General features: G+C 38.2%; 1 protein-coding gene across 1 annotated transcript in view; it reads left to right on the plus strand.

Moving 5' to 3' along the window:
• Positions 1 to 2304: 2304 nt before the first annotated feature.
• Positions 2305 to 23745, plus strand: part of GTF3C1 (general transcription factor IIIC subunit 1) — a 116121-nt gene continuing 94680 nt past the window's right edge. The window contains exons 1-2 of the mRNA XM_036737963.1: positions 2305 to 2620; positions 22597 to 22806. Coding sequence (XP_036593858.1) covers positions 2400 to 2620; positions 22597 to 22806 — 431 coding nt within the window. The 5' untranslated portion in view covers positions 2305 to 2399. The remainder of the gene's footprint in view (positions 2621 to 22596; positions 22807 to 23745) is intronic.

Raw genomic sequence — 23745 nt, forward strand, 5'->3', positions numbered from 1 at the left:
GTTCATTTAAATGGAAAGAGAAACACACAAATCACAAAATGCCTGCTCAGGGGCAGAAGAAGCAGGATATTTTTTTTAACAATATAAGTACCTTTTTCAATTCGAATTCTACAAATTATTAGTTTGTGATCATTTTGATGAGCTAAATTGAATTTGACCTTTGCATCATCTATTTTTAATAGGTTGCTAAGCAAATTAAGAGAGTAAACAAATTTCATATTTATCCTGCAAAAAGTGAAAAAAATCATCCATGGCTTTCACACATAGCTTTTTAACTAGGCAGGCAGGCCTCACTTTTATGGAAATGATTGTATATACACCTTTGGGGGTTAATGACACATATTTTCATTATTCAAGGACAAACTGATATTCAATATTACTGTGAATTCTTTTGTAAACTTAAAAGATTCCTTCAAAAATAGAAAATTCACCACCCATCTCTCTGTAACGTGAATGTGAAATATCATAGTTTGGAATGTCCTTTAAACTGACTGAGCTACACATAAAACAATTTTTCTCTCTTTCTTAAAAGTACCAAATTTCCTAAGATTTTTCTCTCAATCCATTCTCCAACAGCACTTCTTCCCCCTCCCCCAACAGTGTAGAAGCTTGTCTTTTAGGAAGAGCTACCAATCTCTAAATAACTAAATAGGGTTTCACCTAGTCAAATCTAAATTAAAATGACAATATAGGGTGAAAGGGGGCTATTAATGATTTCAGATAAACCTACTACATAGTTCTAGGGAAACAGTTCGGCTTCTTTAAAGATTTCTCTTGGGCAGAGGTTAGACTATGTGCTGGCTAAATGCATTCATCTAATATATTTATTAAATATTTATAACAGCCTAAACATTGGAGGAGATGCAACTATAAATAGGACAGATTCACACTTTCAAATTGTATCTAATACTACTGTCTCAAGAAATATTTCTTCTTTGGGAAAGCTGAATATAAATCAAATTTTTTAAGCTGATCGTTGGATATATACTGGGTAGCTTGACACTTGAATTACACAATAAATCTTTTCACAAAATGAATAACTACATCTTAATTTATAAATACATCTAAAAATTTATGATCTACTAGAATATCTATAAATTTGAGATTTACTCACATATGATTAGAAGTCATAAAATTAGAAGTCTTTAAAAATGTTCTAAAACCGCTCATTCTTCCAAATAAGGGCAAACGTGTTGTTCGACTGTAATGAGTAGAGGTCTCCCTCAAGCAGGTAGCACAGCTCAACTGGCAGGATTTCTCCTGCCCCTCCCCCATCACAATATCGCAGTAACTAGAAACTCAGAGGAGCCAATCCTGTGTAAGTAAGGGGCTTGCTTTGGTTTGTTTCTGGTCTATGAAAAGGCTAGAACCAACACGTTCACAATCATTACTCATCCAAGCAAGTCTGGTACTGGAGGGAGGGGGCAAGGGGGAAGTCAGTGGGTGGACAGAGGTAGTCTCTCCGGGGGGCCTGATAAAGTCAAGTCTGAAGTCGAGGACAGCAGCCACGGGTCCTGTGCTAGGGCTGAGGATAATTAGAAGAGCACAGGTCAGATGTCTAACCTCAGGGCTGACCCGAAGTGATCTGAATCAAGTCTCAGCCATCATTTAAGTTTTCTTTGCAGGCCAGGGGGTAGGTTATCGGAAAGAGCACAGTTCTAGACGACCAGGGTAGGTGTCTGAGCCCTGGCACTGGTTACCTGGCTGTGACCTGTGCAAATTACTGAACCTATCTGGATCTCAGTTTCCTCATCTGCAAAAAGGGTAAAAGGTTTGCACTTTTTTCCTCGGGGTGAAGTGTAAGGAGCACCCTTTGGTAAAAAGCCCTTTATAAATGTGAATGATTGTTATCACTTTTCTCCTTCTCCTCCTTCCCTCCCCGAACCCAAATGTGTACCCCCCCACCCCCCCCGCATTTTACAGAAGTCCTATACCGAGGGAGAAGGAAGACTTGGACAGGTCAAAAGCAAACAGGCCTGGGTCGGGCCTCCACATCTCCCTCTCCCCATTCCAGCACACCCCGCCACTGCGACCCCCGAGGGGCCCAGGCCCACTAAGAAGCACCACCACCAGCCCGAGAGGGCGGAAACCCCACACCCGGACCCACGGGAATGGGTGAGCACTCAGGAGGCGAGGAGACGGGCCCTAGGATCCCCGAGGGGCAGGGTCACAGGCCCTACGGACACTCACCCTCCATCCCTAAGCAGCGGCGGTTCCGGGTTCTTGGACCGGAAGCAGCCCCGACAGTGTTTGCAGTTCCCCTGGTTACAAACCTGCCGCCGGCCAATGACTACAGCCTATGGAGAGCCCGGCCCGCCTCCTCGCCGGTAGTGACGTCACCGCCGGCGCCGGCGCTCTGTGGGCCTCCTCGAGGCGCTGGCTGACTGAGCCGGGGAAGGATGGACGCTCTCGAGTCCCTGTTGGACGAAGTGGCCCTGGAGGGACTGGACGGGCTGTCGGTGCCCACGCTGTGGAGCCGCCTGGAGTCGCGGGTGCCACCTTTCCCGCTGCCGATGGAGCCCCACACCCAGCAGTTCCTGTGGCGGGCGCTGGCAGCCCACTCCGACATCCGCTTCTACGTGGAGCCCAGGGATCGACCTGAACTCCTGCTGCAAGACAGGTCAGGGGCCCGGCCCGGCCAGGCTCTGGGGGTGGGGACGGGAAGGAGATAGGATCTGGAGGCAGGCGGGAAGTGGGGATCTGAAGTGAGACCCCAGATCCCGGGGAGCCCGAGCTGGGCCCTGGACCTTAGTCTGGGAGGGACGAGGAGCCATTGATGGATGCAGAGTTGGAAAGGACTGAGAGATCTATCTAGGCCAACCTCCTCGTTTTACAGATCCAGAAAACTGAGGCTCGAGGTGGAGAAATGACCCATCCAAGGTCATCTCATGGGTACCAAATAGCTGACAGGCCGATTGGAAGTCAGGCCCACGCTTGTTGTTCAGCCGCGTCCAACCCTTCGTGACCCCATTTGGGATTTTCTTGGCAAAGATACTGGAGTTTGCTATTTCCTTCTCCAGCTCATTTTACAGATGAGGAAAGTGAGGCAAACAGTTTTAAGTGACTTGCCCAGGGTCACACAGCTAGTAAGAGTCAGAGGCTGAATTTGAACTCAGTAAGATAAGTCTTCCAGACTTTAGGCCCTGCAGTTACTGTGCCATCTAGCTCCCCCAGCACTGAGTTGGGTTTTGGAAATGGAAAAGCTCTAGATTTATAGATGGTTAGAGCTAAAAGAGACCTTCAACATCATGTATTCCAACTGGATTATTTTAGAACACCCTACCTTCTTTTAAGCTCTTTAAGGGCAGGGAAATTGTGTGTCTTATCTAAACATCTTTTCTCCCCTAGTTCCCAGTACAGTACTCTGTACATAGTAGCTGCTTATTAAATTGAAGTACTTTGAGTTGGGTTGTATGAATAATTTGGTATCCATAGAGGGGAAGTGACATTTAACATAATGTGTCTGGTAGAGCCGATACTCAAAACCAGTACACCTAACTCCAAGTCAATTGGTCTTTCCACCACATCATCACATTTTCTCTTCTTAGAGGTCATCTGGAGTCCAGCCCCTTCATTTTATAGGAGGAATTACATGCTAAAGGTCAAACAGCTAATATATATCAGAACCAGGAAAAGAACCCTAGTTCAGGACTCTATGTGTGTATAATATTCCTGATAATTTACTCTATTAGAAATATTTAATTTTATCAAATAACCGTTCATGAAACTGCCAAACTATTCTGACTGCACCATTCTCCTGCTTAAAAAATTTAAGTGGTTCCTGATTGCCTGTAGCATAATATACAAATTCTCAGTGCTTAAGGTGCTTTACACCTGCCTTCTATCTATATTTTTGAGCTTATTTCATATTATTCTCCTTCGAGCATTCTATACTCCAACCACACTAGACTACTGACTTCACCAGTTTCAACTTGATGCTGTGCTATCCTCTATGCATTAAATCTACTCCCTAATCTCATCTCGTTAAAGTCATTCTCACCTTTCAAGTCTCAGCTCAGATCTCACCTCCTCCATCAGGCCTGGTACCCATTGCACAATGTGTTTTCTCCTTCCTCAGACTTTCTTTAGAGCACTTTGTTGGAACTCCTTTTTTCTTACCATACTTCATTTTGTATTTTATATGTGTATGTACGAGTCCTCAATTTCTTCTCCTCGATTAAGCTTCTGGAAAACAAAAGAGAACTTCTTCTTTGTATATGTTTTACATGTACTAGGCACTTAATATTTTTGAAGTACTTAATTGAGTACCCTAAGGGCTTAGATGCCATTTTCCCCTCTCTTAAATGAAGAAGTGAGGCGGTATCATATGGTAGAAAATGCAGTCAAATTGTAGCCAAAGAACTAAGATTTGAATTTTGAATTTGCCACTTACTACGCTACATATGTAACCTTCAACAAGTCAACTTAACATCTCTGAGCTTCATTTTATTCATGTGTAAAATGAGTTTGGAGTAAAAGACCTCTAAATTCTCTTCTAGTTCTAAGGCCTGCGATCTTCAGTGACTGAATTCTAAGCCCTCTTTCTGTTCTAGCTTCACCAAGTACCTACTAATGTGCAAAGCTTTGTGCCAGATGTTGCACAGGTTACATAGATTAATAAGGTCCTGCCTCCCTCTTCCCTAGCCCCTAGGACACTGTAGTTTAGTAAGGGAAACAAGACATCATTTCGGTCAGCAAGCACTTAAGTGCCTTCTGTGTTCCCAGCACTATGGGCTGGGATTGGGAATATAAGCACAATGAAACATTCTCTACTCTGAAGGAGCTTACATAGAATAAATATAAAGAGAATACATACTGGATACAAGTGAGTTAGGGAGAGGTTACTAGTAGTTGAGAAGCATCAGAAAAGGTTTGAGAGAAGATGCTGTTTGATCTACCTCTTGAAGGAAGAAATAAATTCTAGAAACGAGGAGGGATTTCATTCAAGGGCAGGGACAAGTGGTGGAAGGGGAGTAGGAGAGGCTGGAAAGATAGTTTGGGGACAGGTTGTGAAGGAATTTAAAAGTTAAACAAAAACGTGTTGTTTTTTTTTTTCCTGGAGGCAATAGGAAGCCATTTATTGAGTAAGGGAGTGATATGGGCAGACCTGTGCTTAAGGAAAATCACTTTGTCAGGCTTTTGAAGCACGGGTTAGAGAGCAGAAAATCTTGAGGCCAGGAGAGCAGTTAGGAGGCTTTTGCAGTAATCAAGGCAAGAGTTAACAAAGTTCTGAACTAAAGTAAGTGAATAGAGAAAAGGGGTTAGATAATGAAAAATTTTGTAAAAGTAGAAATGGAAAGAGTTGGCAGCTGATAGGATATGTGCTTTTAAGGGGAGTGAGGCATTAGGGCTAAGACTGAGGCTACAAACCAGGAGACTCAAGAATTGTGAGGCTTTCCTCAGAAATGGGAGATTTAGAAGAGGGATTGTGGGGTAGGGATAGGGGGCAGTGTAGATAAGGGATTCTGTTTTATATGTGTTGAGTTTGAGATGGCTTTTGAAGTGTCCATTAGGCAGTTGGTGATGTGACTGGGACTGTATTTATAGATTTGAAAGTCATCTGCATAGAGATGATTATTAAACTCATAGGAGTTAATGAGGTCATCAGAAGAGAAGAAAGTTCTAGATGGAACCATGGAGACCCACAGTTACGGGATATGCGATATGGATAATTTGCCAGCAAAAGAGACTGAGGAGTGGTCAGACTGGTAGGGGAAAACCAGGAAAAAGGAGGTTCAAGGAAACCCAGAGGAAAGAATATCAAGGGAAAAAAGACAGTCAGGAGTGTCAAGTGAAGAAGGGGTGTAGAATGATGATGAGAGAGGAGAAACCATCAGGTTTGGCAGTTAAGAGGTCATCAGTCACTTTGAGGAGAGTAGAATAATAAGGAAAGAAGCCAGATTGCAAAGGGTTGAGAAGTTAGTGTAGACAACTTTTCTTGGACTTTGGCTGAGAAAGGGAGGACCATGACTTGAGAAAAGAGTTTGAACTTTACCCTTTAGACAGTGAGGAAACAATGCAAATTTGGTGGGGGGAGAACAGCATGGTTTTAATTGGACTTTAGAAAGAATATTCTCACTATGGTATGCAAGAATAATAAATGAAGAATGGAGGCAAAACAGAGTAATTAGAAGGCTACTGAAATAATATAGTGTCTAGACAAAGTTGGTGGTAGTTCCTATAGAAGAAATGAGTGTTATCAATAAATAAGTGGTTGAGTGCCATACTGTGTGTCCAGACTGGAATCATAGTCAGTGTAGGGTAGAAGAAAAAGAAAGGACAGCTCATAGCTAGTTGAGAAAAGCTAAAAGAAGAAACATGATGGGGGGCTTAACTTGGAGGTAGTCAAATCAATAAATATTTATTAAATTCTTATACACCTGTGCTAAGTGCTGACCCAGATTATTAGTTCTGTAGGAAGTTAAAGAGGAGAGCAAAGTAAATATGTGGAATAGGGAAAGTTTCTTTTTTTTCTTTTTGGTACAGAAAAGATCTTTTTTATTCTTATTCTATTTTTTAATTTATTTTTATTTTAAAAACAATTTTTAATGTTCATTTTTAAAACTTGGAGTTTCAAATTCTCTCCCTTCCTCCTCCTTCTCCCACATTGAGAAGGCAAGTAGTTTGATATAGGTTATACATGTGAAGTCATGCAAAACATATCCATAATATTCATGGTGTGAAAGAAAACAGACAAAAAAACACTCAAGAAAAATTAAAAAAAAAAGATCCCTCAATCTCTATTCACACACCATCAGTTCTTTTTCTTGAGATGGATAGCATTTTTCATCGTAAGTCTTTCAGAGATGTCTTGGATCACTGTATTGCTGAGAAGAGCCAAGTCATTCACAGCTGGTCATTTTACAATATTGCTGTTACTTTGTACAGTACGTTTCACTTTGCATCAGTCCATGCAAGTCTTTCCAGGTTTCTCTGAGAGCATACTGCTCAATATGCAATACAGTAGTATTCCATCATAATCGTGTACCATAACTTGTTCAGCCATTCCCCAACTGATAGGCATCCCCTCAATTTCTAATACTTTGCCCCCAGAAATGAGCTGCTATAAATATTTTGGTCCATAAAGGGCCTTTTCCTTCTTGTTTCTTATCCTCTTTTGGGATACAGACCTAGTAGTGGTATTGCTAGATCAAAGGGCATAACATGGTTTTATAGCTCTTTAGGTATAGTTCCAAATTGCTTTACAGAAGGGTTGAATCAGTTCACAATTCCACCAGCAAAGCATTAATGTCTCATTTTTCCCACATTCCCTCCAGTATTTGTCACCTACCCTTTCTGTCCTATTAGCCAATCTAATAGATATGAGGTAGTACCTTAGGATTGTTTCAGTTTGCATTTCTCTAGTCAGCGAGTTAGAGCATTTTTTCATATGGTATAGATAGCTTTGATTACTTTACCTGAAAACTGGTCATATCTTTTGATCATTTATCAATTGGGGAGTTGTATAAATTTATATAAATTTGACTCAGTTCTCTGTATGTTTGAGAAATGAGGCCTTTATCAGAAAAACTTGGTTCAAATTTTTTTTCACGGTTACTATTGATGATTTTATTTCCTTCCATCTTAGGCACCCCACCCCCATTCTAAATGTTTTGCTTCTGACTACCCCCTCCCCCAGTCTACCCTCCCTTCTATCACCCCGCCCCCCCTTCTCTTATCTCCTGTAGGGTAAGATAGATTTCTATACCCAATTAAGTGCTTTTTTTTGCCTCTTTTATGTGAGATAATTTACCCTATTCTGCCTCTCCCTTTCTTTTTCTCCCAGTACGTTCCTCTCTTACCCTTTAATTTTATTTTTTAGATATCATGATAGGGGAAGGTGTTTTGGAGGAGTTCATGTAATATAACATACTTTCAGATCTTTCATTTGGGTTCAGAAAGTCGATAGGGACAAGATATCATCATCATCATCATCACTTATGTAGCACTTTAAGGTTTTGCAAAGTGCTTTACAAATATTACGTTTTCTCCTCCCAGCATCTCTGGATGGTAGGTGTGTTTATTATCCCCATTTTACAGATGAGGAAACTGAAGTTAACAGAGTTAAATGACTTGCCTAGGGTCACACAGCTAGTAAGTATCTGAAGATGGATTTGAGCTCAGATCCACTGTGTCACTTGAATGTAGAAAGCATGGTTAGAAGTTTGTCTGAAAAAGATCTGGACATTTTGGTGGCTTGTGAGCTTGTATGATGTGGCAGCCTAAAAATAAAAAGCTAATGCAATCAGAAATTATTTTAGGAGGGGCATGGTGTCTAGGATACCACTGTGCTCTACCCTAGTCAGACTATATTTGGAATATTGTGTTGGGTGCTGGATACCATATTTTAGGAAGGACTTTGATAAGTTAGAGCAGTAGGATCTAAACTTTTGAGCACCCACTTGTCATTAAAAAAAAAAATTTCAGTATGACTCTTCCAATAAACATATTTCTAAAAAAATTATAAATGTGCACTACTCTGCTTATATACTGTGCACATTATAAAACATACATCAAAATATAAAAGGGCAGAGCTAAAGATGACAATGTTTTGACAGATTTTATCTTATTAACTATATAAAAAACTATTGCCTTTAAGCAACATAATTGAATATACTTCATTATTTTCTAAAAAAAATTGTGTATATCCTGGAGGATAAGGCAGACTTGAAAATAGATAATACAACAAACAAATAATAAATCATAATAGTCAGTGAATATATAACAGCTTTTTGGCAGGAGCCCTGTTTCTTGTATGTAGATATTCATGAAATGCCATGTTCAAATAGCAATCAGAAGTAAATTGTCTGATTCCAACTCAGTAGAAAGTTATCCGTATACATCCATTTCTCTTTTTGTGTCGTTCTGTTTAATGATTGGTATTGTACCTTAATTTCATATTCATGTGTGAATATTTTAGTTGCATTTTTGTTTAAGTGTGAGAAACCATCAAGAAGGTCAATTTGGCTGGACTCTAGAGTGCAGGAAGGAAAGTTAGATATTGGAAGGTTGGAAAGGTAGATTGAGGCTAGGTTGGGAAGGACTTTAAATGCCAAACAGAGGAATTTATACATGATCCCAAAAATAGTAGGGAGTCATTGAACTTTAGTTTGGGGGGGGTGCAGCAATGTCAGCCCTCTGCTTTAGGAAAATCACTGGCAGATGTATGGAGGATGGATTGGATTGGGGAGAAACTCGAGACTGGAAGAATAATCAGGATCCCATTTCATTAATTCAGGGGAGGCAATGAGGGCCTGACCTAGGGCAGTGGTTTTGTTAGAGTTGAGAAGGGGAGACATTTGTGATGTTATGGAGAAGAGTCAAGGTTGGCATAAAGCTTGTGAGCCTGGTGGGCTTTTGAAAGAATGCTGTCATCTTTACAGAAATGGGGGAATTTGGAAGAGTGGTAGGTTTGGGGGAAAAGATAGTGTGAATATATTGATATGCCCATTCATCTTGTGCAGCTCACTCTGGTCCCCAAAAATGAAGACTGGGGAGAGGCAGTCTCACTGGGACATTGGGAATTGTCCATCTGCTGGCATGGGCTCCCTGGTTAGGGTTAGGTTCTAACTGTAAGGGGCTGATACTTTGTCTGATACAACCTTCTCTAGAAGGTTGGGAGCTTACACAGCTGAGACAAGGGGTGGAATAGAGGAATGTTAGGTTTTCTTATGGGTGAAGGGAGGATTGGGGATGTGTGTCTGTGTTGAAGACAAGTCCCACAATTGGCAGTTATGGGGAGGGTGGAATAGGACCTATTTTCCCATCCTCTGATTGATTGATCACACACTTAATGGAATCATGCCACTGTTCTGTTTACCTACTGTGGCCTATTAATGGGTGGGAAAAATCTTCAGATCTAAATTGTCATTACACTGCTCTGGCATTCACTATGTTAGAGGATTCTAAGAATAGGGAGGGTCCTCAAGATCATGCCCTAAGTGGTTCAATTTAAGAAACTGTCCTCAAGTATTTGAGGAATTTGAAGGACAATCAAGTAGATGAGAGAACCATTTTTCTACTTGGCCTCAAAGAACAGAACTGGGAGCAATGGGGAGAGGTTGCAAAGAGGAAAATTTGGGATTCATAATTGGAACTATACAGAAGTAGGATGTGTTACACGAGGAAGTGATGGGTTCCCCTCACTAGAAATAAAAGGCTAAATGACCACATGTCAGGTATATTGTAAAGGGAGTTAGGAACAAATTGAATAGAGGGAGAAGGGATAGCAGGGTGGGAAAGTGAGGAGTTGAGGGTGACATCTAGGTTTTGGGCCTGAGTGACTGGGAAGGTGGTTTTACCCTCCACAGTAATAGGAATGTTAGGAAGAGAGAACAGCTTGGAGAAAAAGAAAATGAGTTCAGTTTTGGACATGTGTATAAGATGTCCATAGGTCATCCATTTCAGGATATCCAGTAAGCAGTTGAAGATTTGAGACTGGAGGTCAGGAGAGAGATGTTAAGGGCACAAGATCTATAGAGAAGTAGACTATCCTGCCAACTCTGCCAAATGTAAGGGGGCAGAGATCTGCCCTAGTTATGCCAACTGTAGGGTAGCATACCTCCCAAGGAAATACTGAAGAAAGAGGGGCTTATACCAGCTTGGTTATTAATAGCTATTATTAGGGTTAATTGGAGGAGTTTAGTCACAAGAGGCCAGTTGTTCTGGGCAGCAGGACAAAGTAAAATGAATTCCCTCACCAACCCCAGGCCAAGCCAGGTATTATATAGAAACAGAACAAAGAAGGAATAGTGCTAAGGATGGCCCACAGTCATGTGCAAGTTCTCCCATAGGACAACTTGGTCTAGTTGGAGCTTTTTCTGCTGTTTACATTTACTCAAGATAGTTTACATTTTCTGTGGAATCATGGGTCACATTCCTAGGTTCTAGCTACTGTCTAAGAGATTAGGGCTAGACTGATAAATCTGAGAATCATCTACATCAGTGATATCAAAGTCAAATAGAAATAATGCCCACTAGGCTGAACATAAAGATCTTTGCATATTGACTTAATTTTTGTTTTGTTTGTTTTGGGGTTTTTGGAGGTAATCGGGGATAAGTGACTTGCCCAGGGTCACACAGCTAGTAAATGTCTGAGCCCTAATTTGAACTCAGGTCCTCCTGACTCCAGGGCCAATGCTCTATCCATTGTGCCACCTAGTTGCCCCTATGACTTAGTTGTAAAATGTGGTATTACCTTTTTAATTTTTTTTTTATTTTTAGTTTACAACACAGTTCCACAAGTTTTTGAGTTCTGAATTTTCTCCTCCTCCCTATCCTCCCTTCCCAAGATGGCATAATATCTGATATAGGTTCTACACATACCTTCACATTAAACTTATTTACACAGTAGTCAAGTTGTAAAAAAGAATTATAACCAATGGAATGAATCGTGAGAAAGAAGAAACAAAACCAAAAAAGAAGGGAAAAAAAGAGAGAGCAAATAGTTTGCCTCAATCTGCATTCAGACTCTAATTCTTTCTCCGGATGTGGATAGCTTTTTCCTTCATGAGTGTTTTGGAGCTGTCTTAGAACCTTATATTGCTGAGAAGAGCCAAGTCTATCAAAATTAGTCATCACAAATACCGTGTATCTATAATTGTGTATGTTTTCCTGGTTCTGCTCCCCTCACTCAGCATCAGATCACGTGAGTCTTTCCAGGTTATTATGAAGTGAGTCTGTTCCTCATTTCTTATAGCACAATAGTATTCCATTACATTCATATACCACAATTTGTTTAGCCATTCCCCAATTGAGGGACATCCCCTTTATTTCCAATTCTTTGCCACCACAAAAAGAGCTGCTATAAATATTTTTGTACACATGGGTCCTTTTCCCACTTGTGTGATCTCTAGGGATACAGCCCTAGAAATGTATTACCTTTTTAATTGTACTTTTATTTATCATGTTACATATTTACTAACTACATTTTAATCGGGTTCTGGCTGCACTTAGGAGTGTTGTGGGGCTACGTGAGGTTGTGTTGGGTACCTAATATACATACATATGCATATACATATGCATACATATATATATATATGTTTGAATCCATGGGAACTGATGAGATCACCAAGTGAACTAGCATAGAGGAAGCAGAGAAGATGACCCAGGATAGAACCCTATATGACCTTGGGCACATCGTCTCACCGCTCAGTAAAACCGGCATCTCTCTTAAGACTGATGCTAGTGTACACTAGTAGAGGAGTTCCTCTACTAGAGGAGATTGCTACAGGGATGAAACTGTAGATCTGGTAAATGAATGAATGAATAAAATAATAATTTAAACCATGGTGTTTTTGCTTAGCTTTAAATCAATTATTGCCCCTCTTAAATAGAACAAAGCATGGCTTCCAAATTAATGAGTCAAATCTAAATTTCTTATGAAGCATTTGATGCACATGAATGACTTCAAATTATATGACTCCCATTAAAAACCACTAAGCAGCTCTTTCCCATGGACTCTTTACAGTGATAACAAAATGTCATTTACACTTAAAAGTGCAAAATTCTTAATTTGGAACAAGGAAAAATAGACACTGAAGGCTTTGAGTTTGAATCCAAAAGTAAAACTGAATGATGTGCAAATGGATGAAGAAGATGCTTACAAAATAGTTTGGTATCCTCTAGGAAAAACACCTTGAGCATAAAGCTATAAAACTATAAGGGAGAAAGCTGTTGTTGAATAGTTAAGAGACTTACTAGAGTCCTGAATTCAAGTTAAATGGAAAGAACATGTTTAAAATTAATACCCACAAGTCTAAATTTCCTGAACTATAAAACTGACCATACCAGGTTGTACATAGAAGCCACTTTAACAGATACTCATTGAAACTGATGCAGAGTGAAGTGAACAGAACAATTTATACAATAACAACTTTGTAAAGATGAACAACCTTGAAAGATTTCAGAACTCTGATCAGTGTAATGGCCAACCTTGATTCCAGAGGATCAGTAATAAAGCATGCTACCTACCTATGGATGGATAATGGGCTCACGGTGCAGAATGACATGTATATTTTTGGACATTGCTTGAATATGCATATTTTTACAAAAGATATTTTTCCTCCAACAGGGGAGGGATATAGGAGGGAATAAAGTAGTTTTTTTTTTTTATCATTAAATAATAAAATTAAATAAAAATGAAGTAGAAAAGAACACATCTTTTCTGTAATGATCCAACATAGAAACAGCAAAGGACTGTTTTTCAGAGACCAACAAAATTGATAGAATATTAATCAAAAAAAAGAAAAACCGAATTATTGATTAAAAGGGGGTAAATCATAACAAGTAGTGAATAATGAAAATAACTGGATGATATTGCAGTGATATACTAATAAAATTAAGCATGTAAGAAAAGAATGCATGTCTACAACAATTAAAAAAACAAATTTATAAAAAAAGGAATATGTGATTCAAGTCAGTCAACAATCATTGATTAAGCACCTTCTATTTGTTAGGTATTCTGCAAACACTGGCGATAAAAAGAGGAAAAAAGTATAATTGAATTATCTATTAATGAGCTACCATCTTTAAAAAAAAATCAGGGCTATCCCTGATAATTTCATAAGTGAATTTTTCCAAATGTTTAAAGAACAAATCCAATTATGTATAAATTGTTTTCAAAAAGAAAGATGGCAGTCCACCCAGTTCTTTCTATGAGATATATATTCTAATACCAACACTAAGAAAAATAAGACATAGAGCTATAGAAGCATGGTCTAAAACACTTTCCAGACTTCCCTGTTTGAAGATGGCTTAGCATTTAAAGCTTTTCACAAACTGTTTCCAACATATCCTTCCACCCTCATAACTCTTATATATTATTCTTCTTTCTATACTGCGTGGACCACCCGAACTGACTTACTTGTTGTTCTGCACACATTGTACCCCAAGTCCCTTCTCAGTGCATTTGCTTAGTTCCTAATGCATGAAATGTACTTCCTCCTCACTTTTGCCTCATGGAATCCCTCTCTTCTTTCAAGATGCAGCTCAGATGCCATCTTCTAACACAAAGTCTTTCCTAATTAGGCCCCCCAAACACTAGTACCCTCCCAACTATTTTGTATTTAATTATGTTTGTTGTTTATATGTGTTTGTATGAATGTTGTCTCCCTTTTAAGAATGTCAGCTGCTAGAGAGCATGAAAGTTTTCCTTTTTTTTTTTTTGACTTGTATCCCAAGCCCCTCACTCAGTGCCTAGAACATAGTAGGCATTTAATAAATACCTGCTTGGTTCAGACAAAGAGCCTTCTGTTGTATTAAGGAAAAGTTGTTCCATTCCTGTATTTTCAGAGTTGTTTGGGTTTTTTTTTTTTTAAATGTAGTGGTAATAATTTTTCAACTACTTTTTTCTATACTTTTTGTTTTGATATAATTTAAAAAGATGTATTGTTTATATCAATCATTCTACATGTCATTATTAAATGCCTACAGTGTGCTAACAAGGCACTAGGGACAGCAACACGCAAATGAAACAGTCACTGTCCTCAAGAAAATTATATTCTACATAGAAAATAACAGTCATTTAAGTAAATACAAAGCATATTCAAGATGAATGTGAGGGGAGAGCTTGTTGCATGTAGAAAGTGTTGCTGTAGCCAACCTGTGAATGAAGCTGGGGATTCTAAGAGGCAAAGATAAAGGAGTATTTTATCCTGGAGTCAGTAAGGAACTACAGGAACTTCCTAGGCTGGTGAATGGCATGTGTTTTAGGAAAATCCCTGCTAGCTATGGAATGGTTTAGAAAGGAGAGATAGTTGAATGAAGTTGGGAAACCAGTTGATTTATGTTAATTATTTCCTGATATTGAATTATACTTGTGATATTGATATGAATTCCACTTAATATTTTTTGTATATTGGTATATTCTATTTGCCAGTATTTTAGTATTTTCACATCAGTATTATTGTAGATCAGGCCTGATGCTGATCCAGTGGTTCATGCTAGGAATTGAAATGAAATGAGGCACTCATAGACCCTCCAACACTTACCAAAACCTTTTCTTAACGGTATGGAAAGGATACATGCCTTGTTCAGATAGATGTAGTTCTCCATGGTCTCCTTGTGCAAATGTCTGTTCAGAAGGTTATATTGGTTGATAAGAATGGTATGATGACGCCAGTAGTAGTGGGGCATTTATCAAGTCTGTGAGGTACTGACTCCTCATGGACTTTTTTCAATGTTGTCAAAATCCAGTAGAAATAGGGAGCACTAAACCATGTATAAGGATTTCTGTAGGCTGGACTTAGAAAACCACATATTAACATCTATATTCTCGTATATTTTTACTTGTGGTTAGGTCCATGCCCAGGAGAGTTGTGGACCACGGCTAATTAATTGATAAATCACATCAGTGACTCAGGTCCTACTCTCTTGCCTTTTAAGGAAAAACTAGCCTAGTCTATATAGCAAGGATTCTAGTAGATGCTGCTCCTATCACAAATATTCATTAACGATATTAGCCTATCCTTTCCTGGTTTGGAGATTGGAAGAATATGCTTCATAGAATTAGATAGACTTGAATCTTTCTATTTGAAAATGCTTTATATATCAGAGGAATTAATTATCCTCCAAATATGTGTTAGAATTCACTTATGAATCCATCTAGTTCTGATTTTTTTTTTAACTCAGCTCATTAATGGCTCATTCTGTTATTCTTTCTGATATTAGTTTACTTGGATCATCTATTGCTTGGCTCATGAATTTGGCTGTATTTTTATAGGTATTCATCCTTTTTTACGCACTCAATTTTGTTGTCATATCACTATTTGTAATATTCTTTAATAATTTTCATTATTTCTTTATTTTTCATTGCTATTTCTCTTTTGTTTCAGTAGCTTAATTTTATTCCACCTTTTAAAAGTTAACTTAGCTTATAGTTTATCAATTTTATTGGTCTTTGAAAAACAGCTTTGTTTCCTTTGGTGTTGTTAACATCTTTAATTTTCAGTTCCATTGCTTTTTAAAATTTTAATGAACTCTTTTTTGCTTGTTTTGGTTGTACTAATTTGTTGGTTTTTTTTTTTATTTTGTTTTAAAAACTGCAAATACAGCCTATTAAACTTTTCCCCCTTTATTGGTTACAAAGATTCAGGGAAGTAAATTTGCCTCTAAAATTGCTTTAGCTACATTAGATAAATTTTGTATATTATGATTGCTCTTTCAATATAATTCATGTTGTTTGCTTAAATTTATCTTTGACCTAGTCTTAAGCAAATAATTTTTTTGTTTTCAGTTTAGCACTGTATTTTTCAGTCATATTTCCTTGACTAATTATTATTCTAATTGCTCTATGGTCTATAATAATCATTTAAAATTTCTGTTTTTCTTCATTTATGTTCTATGTACCCTAGAATGTGATCAGTTTTTTGTAAATATTCCATCGGAATGAAAAGTAAATTCTCTAATCAGCCAATTGAATTCTTTCCATATAGTTATTAAAATCTAATTTTTTCAGAATCTATTCAGTTCTAAGAGTTTAAAATTTTATATTGTTTGACTTTTTATATCGTTCAACTTATATTTACTGAAAGTAGAATGTTGAGTTCTCTCACCATTAGTGTTTTTCTATCTGCAGCTTTGTAATTCAACAAACTTTACCTTTACATTTTGAGTTCCTATACCATTATTAAGTCCATATATAATTGCTTTTATATTGTTTAGCTGTCAGTGATTCCTTAATGGTCATATAGTTGCCATGCTCAATTATTTTAATCCTTTTTATCGTGATACCTAATTTACCTGAAATAATTTCTGTAACTCCTAATTTTAGTCTGATCCCAACCTTGTGGCTTTGATAGCCACCCACAGTCTTTGAGATCCAAGTACAAAGTTTGAATGTCTCTATCTGTCAACACATTCAAATACTCTGACATAAACTCACATAACTAATGCCTATTTCTAGAGTAGTCAACTTAACCCTATAATTTTAAAATATTTACACATAAAGATTAAGGAAAAGCTTCCCACAATTAAAACTTTTGAAAAGTGGAATGGGCTACCTAGGGGGAGATAGTCATTAGAGCTCTTTAAGCAAAGGTTAGAAGGACTACTTGTCTGGCTTGTCATGTAGGGGATTCTTAAAGAGGTGTGAATTGTCTCATCCATTCATTGATGGCTTCTGTCCCTTCTTACTCTGAGATTTTGTTATCCTGAATCTCAGGGCAGGTGATGAATTCTTTGAGCTTGATAGTTTGGGGAAATAGTCTTGAGTGGGTCCATATTCTTCATGTAATCTGATTCTTCTCAAACTGTCTCTCCATTTTGATTCTGTCATCTTTGCTTATAAAAGTTCCAAAACTTTTTTCGGTTTAGTTATCTTTTCATCATGCTTTGTTGCATTTTCTACCCCATCTGCCAATTTGGCTTGTAAGTTTGAGACTTTTTTTCCCTGTTGATTCCCTTCTTTTATTCACATTTTCCACCATTTCTCTGCTATTGGTTTTTTGTTATCAGTTTGTCTTGCTCTCTTCTTAACAACAATAGTTCTCTCATTACAAAAGTCATATTTTTCTTTAACAATGCCAAATCCTCCTTCATCTCCTTTAAAATATGTATGACTCAATTTGATGTTTTGTGCTAGATCCAGCTTCATTTCTTGGATAATTGTTGAAATTAATTTTCTCTGTCCTCTGGTGATTTCTCTTCGGGGTATTTTAATCTGGATCTGTTATTTTGAAATGTTAGTGTGGCTATACGTATGGTGTTATTCTTGGAGTCAGGAAAGCCTGGGTTTGAATTTGACCATCTTCTACATGAACTCCCAATTGTGAGTGCCCTTCTTCCCAAACTACCTTGTATATAAATACTTTATCTATACTTGTATTTGTTCATTTTGCTACATGTGTTTGTGTGTGTACGTATATGTATTACATATATATAATGTTCTTATTTTATGTGGGTGTATGTGTGTGTGTATATCATAACATGTATATACACATGGGCTTGTTCATTAGAATATAAGTTCCTGCAACTAGGGATTATTTCTTTCATTGCACTTGCATCTCCAGTGCCTAGCACAGTGCCTGGTACATAGTATGCACCTTATAAATACTTATTGATTGTTTAATAGTAGAAAAATTCTATTGGGATTACACAATACTTGAAATTTTGCCAGCCTGGAAGATCCTGCCAGAGCCTGTGCTTGAGTAAATAGCCTTTGAGGACCCAGCATTACCTTACCACCAAGAAAAGGCATCAGAGTAGGACTTTGGGGTTTGATGAAAAAATATGTTTCATTCTTAAGAAATGAAAGCAGTTAAAGGCTTGAAGACACCATAGAAACTTCATGCCTCTAGACCTTGAATTCAAGAAATGAAGTAGATGAAGCTCTGGCCTGAGAGCAGAGAGTTTTAGCTTAACTCCTGAGTCCCCACCCCAATGGATACATAATATTCCAAACTGAAAGGAGTGCAACCAAAGCCCCTCAGAGGAGAAGAAAAAGGAGATGAAACGAGCAAAACAACAATAGCAGTAGTGGTTGACATATAAGATGCTTTGAGGCTTATAAAGCATTTTAAATATGGTATTGCAGATGAGTCTCACAGTAGCTATATAAAATATAATACTGTCAGAAACACTATCATCCCCATTTTATAAATGAGGAATCAGAACCTCACAGAGTTTGTTACTTGCCCAAAACTGTATGGAGATTAGAGCTGGAGAGTCTCATGGGAGGAACAAAGAAGAGGACAGTTTGGCAGGATCACTGAGTACAAGGGTAGTGTAGTAATTAATGTCCAGTAAGTCTGGAAAGATAGATTGGGGCCAGGTTGTGTAGGACTTTTAAGAGCTAAACAGCAGAGTTTTTATTTGGAGTTGATTGAATAGTGTAGTCACATGGACAGGTCTCTACTTAAGAGAAATAACTTTGGCAGCCCTATGTAGGATGAGCTGGAATGGTGCAATAATCTAGCAAAGAGATGGCAAGGGCCTGGACTAAGGGGGCAGCTGTGTGAATGGAGAGAAAGGGTCACATGTGAGAGATGCTGTGAGAATAGAAATGACAAAACTTGGCTCCTGACTGGATATGTGGATTGAGGGAGAGTAAGGAATCCAGGATAATGTCAGTATTATGAACCTGGAAGGTTAGAAGGATGGTAGTCCTTTGATAAAAAATAGGAAAGTTGGGAAGTTTGGGGGAAAAATAGTGTGTTCATTCAGCTTTCTAAGTGTGAGTTTGAGATGCCTGTAGAATATCAAGTTTAAAATATCCATTAGGTAGTTGGTGATGTGGAACTGGAGCCACAAGAGAGAATAGGGCTGTATCTATCTACATAGATAAGGATATACCTGAGTCATCTTCGTAGAGATGATAATTGAACCCTTAGGAGTTGATAAGATTATCAAGAAAGTATAGGACTTTCTGGGATCCATGAATTTAAAAAAAATGTATAACTGTATGTCCATGTAATTGACTTCCTTTGTTATCCTATATGTTTTGTTCTATGCATTTACATTCTGAGGAGAGGTTTGTAGATTTCACCAGACTCTCAATGGAGTCCATGACACAGAAAATGTTGGGGAAAAGACCTAGGACAAAAGCTTGGGGAATACTCAAAGGAGAGAGAGCATAAGAGTAGCCAGTCAGGTAAAAGGCCAACTAGGAAACAGTATTGTCACAAAAACCTGTGGAGGTGATATCTAGGAGAGGGCAGTCAGCAGTGTCAAATTGAATAGGATGAAAAGGATGAAAGGACTGTGAGATTTAATAATAATAGCATCTACATAATGCTTTAAGGTTTGCAAAGCACTTTACTTACTATTTCATTTGATTGTGAGAAAGGTACTTCTATCATCCCTGTTTTGTAGATGAAGAAGCTGAGGCCAAGAGAGGTGAAGTCATTTGTCCAGGATTACAAAAATAGTAGGTATCAGAGGCAGGATTTCAACTTGTGTCTTCCTGTCTCCAGTTCTCACAGTCTGTACACTGCACTACTTAGCTACTATTGATTTATTAGAGATCATTGCTGACTATTGAAGAACTGTGAGAACCACACCTAGCTAAATTCAGAAAGCTTCTTTTTTTGCAGAATGTTGGCCATTGAACAATGGAAACCCATGACATAGATAAGAATATATAATAGTCTTGTGCCCTTATCTGCTTTTGATTCTAAGAATGACAGTTTTTAGATTGTCTACAAACATTAATGTAAGTATTAGTACTCTAAAAATGAGATACCCGTCCAGTGATTCAGTTGACAAACTGATACACCACCAAAAAATACACTCATATATTGACATTTTTGCTTTGGACAAAACTATTTCAAATATTGAAGCTGAATGGCAGGAGAGCTCACAGATTATTCTTGGAGAAGCATATAAAAGCTTGTCAGTTAGTTTCACCATGTTCTGAGAGGAACTAGAAACATAATTTCGTGTGATACTTGGCCACTGTCCCTTCTGTTGCTCTTTACAAACAAACAAATTGACTACCAGAGTGACAATTGCAGCTTATGTGCTAGCATCTTTTTATAGAGAACAAGTAGAAAGAGTTTATGCAAAAGAAAGCAAACTTCTCAAAATTGTATCAGTTTATACTTTAGTACTTAATGATTTCAAGGTGAAGGTGCCAAAGGACAGAAATGTAAGAAACATCTGGGGGAAAATGAAAACACCTTAGTTACTGACTTTCCTTTGTAGACTGGAATACATTAGCAAAATAGCTAACATTTTTATAATCCTTTAGGGTTTACAGAGCACTTTCCTTATGACACTGGTGGTAATACAAATGTTATCAATTCCTACCTGAGGGAGCAGAGGCTCAGATCAGAGAAGTGATGGTCACACTGGCATTAAACTAGCAGAATAGGGACTCCAACTTGGATCTTGCGACTTGCAGTACAATCCTCTTTCTACCATACTGTGCTGCTTCTCAGCATAGAGGTGCTGATCAAAATTATGTGAATGGATGATAGTATAGTGAGAGTTATAGGCAAAAGAGAGAAAAATGAGGGAAAGCTTTGGGGGGGGGGCAGGGCAGTTGGGGTTAAGTGACTTACCCAAGGTTGCACAGCTAGTACGTGCGTCAAATGTCTGAGGTTGGATTTGAACTCAGCTCCTCTTGACTCCAGGACCAGTGCTCTACTCACTGTGCCACCTAGCTGCCCCTAATCTGGGAAAGTTTTAAAGGAGATCAGTAACCTGGCAGATGGAATACTGTGAGGGAGACTGAGAGGCACGGGGTTGGGGGGGTGGGGAATAGTAAGAAGGTAGCTTGGTCCAAAAAGACTAATATGAACCAAGGTGATCCAGATTTAAAGGAGAAACTGTGAAGGTAGATGAGAAATACTGTACTCTGGATAGCCTTAGTGAGTTGGAGTTGGAGTACAGGATTCAACTAAATTAAAGAAGCATTAATTAAGCACCCAATTTATGTAAATCACTGTGTCAGCTGCTAGGATAGAGAGGTGGTTTCTGCTGGAGCATCCTTGCCTCTAAAAATGGTCTGTACCTAAGGCTAATTGAATAATCTAACTTTATCATCTTTATTCAAGTGACTCCCAGATCTTTATGTGCAGCTGAGTCTTTTCTGACCTCTAATTCTACTTTACTGATTGCCTGTTGAACATTTTTAACTGGATAACCCAGAGACATCTTCAAACTAAACACATCCAGACTATAACGCAGTATCTTTTGCTCCAAATCCACCCCTCTTTCAGATTTCCCTATTTCTCTATTTCTGTCTAGGGCACCATTATCTTTCCTGACTCCCAGATTCATCTCAGTGTTCTCCTTAATCCCTCACCGCATGTATGCAATCAATTGTCATTTCTACTTGCACTACATATCTTCCATTCTTCCTCTTCTTATTATTCACATAGACAGCACCTTATAGTCAACAGTCTTGCCTAGACTGTTACCCTACTTTAAGGCTTCCACATAGCTGCCAAAGTGATTTTTCTCATTATGGAGTTGAGTAGGGGAATGATATGGTCATGACATGACCATGACTATGGTAAGAGTCAAACTATGTAGTCCAGCCAAACTGGCCTTCCCTGTTCCTTACACATTACACTCTGTTCTCCATATCCATGCCTTTATATTTGCCATTTCCCATTCTTGGAGTACACTCTTTCACCTTTGTCTTGTCTCCTTTAAATTCCTTCCAGAGTGAACTTAAGCGCCTTCTGCAGAACAGCCTTACTGATCCCTCCAGTTGTTAGTGTCCTACTTCCTTAAATGACTTGACATTTATTTTGTATATACTTATAGAAATGTTGTCTGCATTGGTAGAATGTAAATTTCTTGAGAGTAAGAGCTATTTGAGGCAGCTAGATGGCACAATGAGTAGAGCACCAGCCCTGGAGTCAGGAGGACCTGAGTTCAAATGTGGCCTCAGACACTTGACACAGTTACTAGCTCTGTGACCTTGGACAAGTCACTTAACCCCAATTGCCCTGCCTTCCCCCCTCCAAAAAAAATTTTAAAAAAAGAGAATAAGAGCTATTTAATCTTTGTATTCCCTAGCACTTAGTATAGAACAGATTTCATATTGATTGGTTCATCTACTTATTCTCCTTTGGAGAGTCACTAGAAAATATTGAGAGTTCATTTTCTGAAGATCAGCATGGCTTATTATTTGTGTTTTCATTTTAGGTATGAAGAAATTGACTTTGAAACTGGAATCCTGGAGTCAAGAAGAGACCCAGTCCCTTTGGAAGATGTTTACCCCATCCATATGATCTTAGACAATAAGGATGGCATACAGGGCTCATGTCAATATTTTGATAAGAGGATAGATGTTACTGATCAGATTAGGACAGAATCTTTGCAGCCCCGTTGTACAGTAATTGAAGCTTATGAGAGGTAAGCTGTCTCTACTGTCTTTTAGTTCTGGGGGGTTTGTTCTTTTTGTTACACGGAAGTCTTGACAATGTGAACATTTCTCCATTAAAAAATAAATTCTTGAACCAGGTGTCTAGTTGGCCAATAATTCACTACTGCCTCAGGTTTTTTTAATAGTTCAATTTAGCAAGCATCAAGACAGTTTCTCAGGTAAAGGTCTCATATCTCAAATATATAGAGAACTTTGTCAAATTTACAAGAATATAGATCATTCCCCAACTGAATAAGTGGTCAAAGGATATGAACAGGCAGTTTTTTGAAGAAATCATATAATCATGAAAAAATGCTCTAAATTACTGTTGATTAGAGAAATGCAAATTAAAACAACTTTGAGATATCATCTATCAAATTAGCTGGGATGTTAAGGGGAAAATGACAAATGTTGGAGGGGGTGTGGAAAAATTTGTGAATTGATTCAACCATTTTGGAGAACCATTTGGCATTATGCCCAAAGAATTATAAAACTGTGTATACCCTTTGACTCAGCAATACCACTATTAGGTCTGTTTGCAAGGTGATTGGGAAAAAAGGGAAAGAACCTATACATATTCTAAAACATTTAAAACAGCTCTCTTTGTGGTGGCAAAGAAGTGGAAATTAAGGGGATGCCCATGAATTAGAGAATGGCTAAGCAAATTGTGGTATATGATTGTGATGGAATACTACTGTGCTATAAAAAATGATAAGCTGGTTGATTTTAGAAAAACATGGAAAGATTTGCATGAAATAAAGAACAGTGAAGTGAGCAGAACCAAGAGAACAATGTATACAGTAACAGCAATATTGTTCAAGAGTAATTGTGAACAGCTGAGTTATTCTGAGTACTATAAATACTCAAATCAACTATAAAGGACCTGTGAAGGAAGATGATACCCACTTCCAGAAAAAAACCTGATAAAT

This window comes from Trichosurus vulpecula, chromosome 9 (genome assembly GCF_011100635.1).
Source record: "Trichosurus vulpecula isolate mTriVul1 chromosome 9, mTriVul1.pri, whole genome shotgun sequence".
In the NCBI taxonomy this organism is placed as follows: Eukaryota; Metazoa; Chordata; class Mammalia; order Diprotodontia; family Phalangeridae; genus Trichosurus; species Trichosurus vulpecula.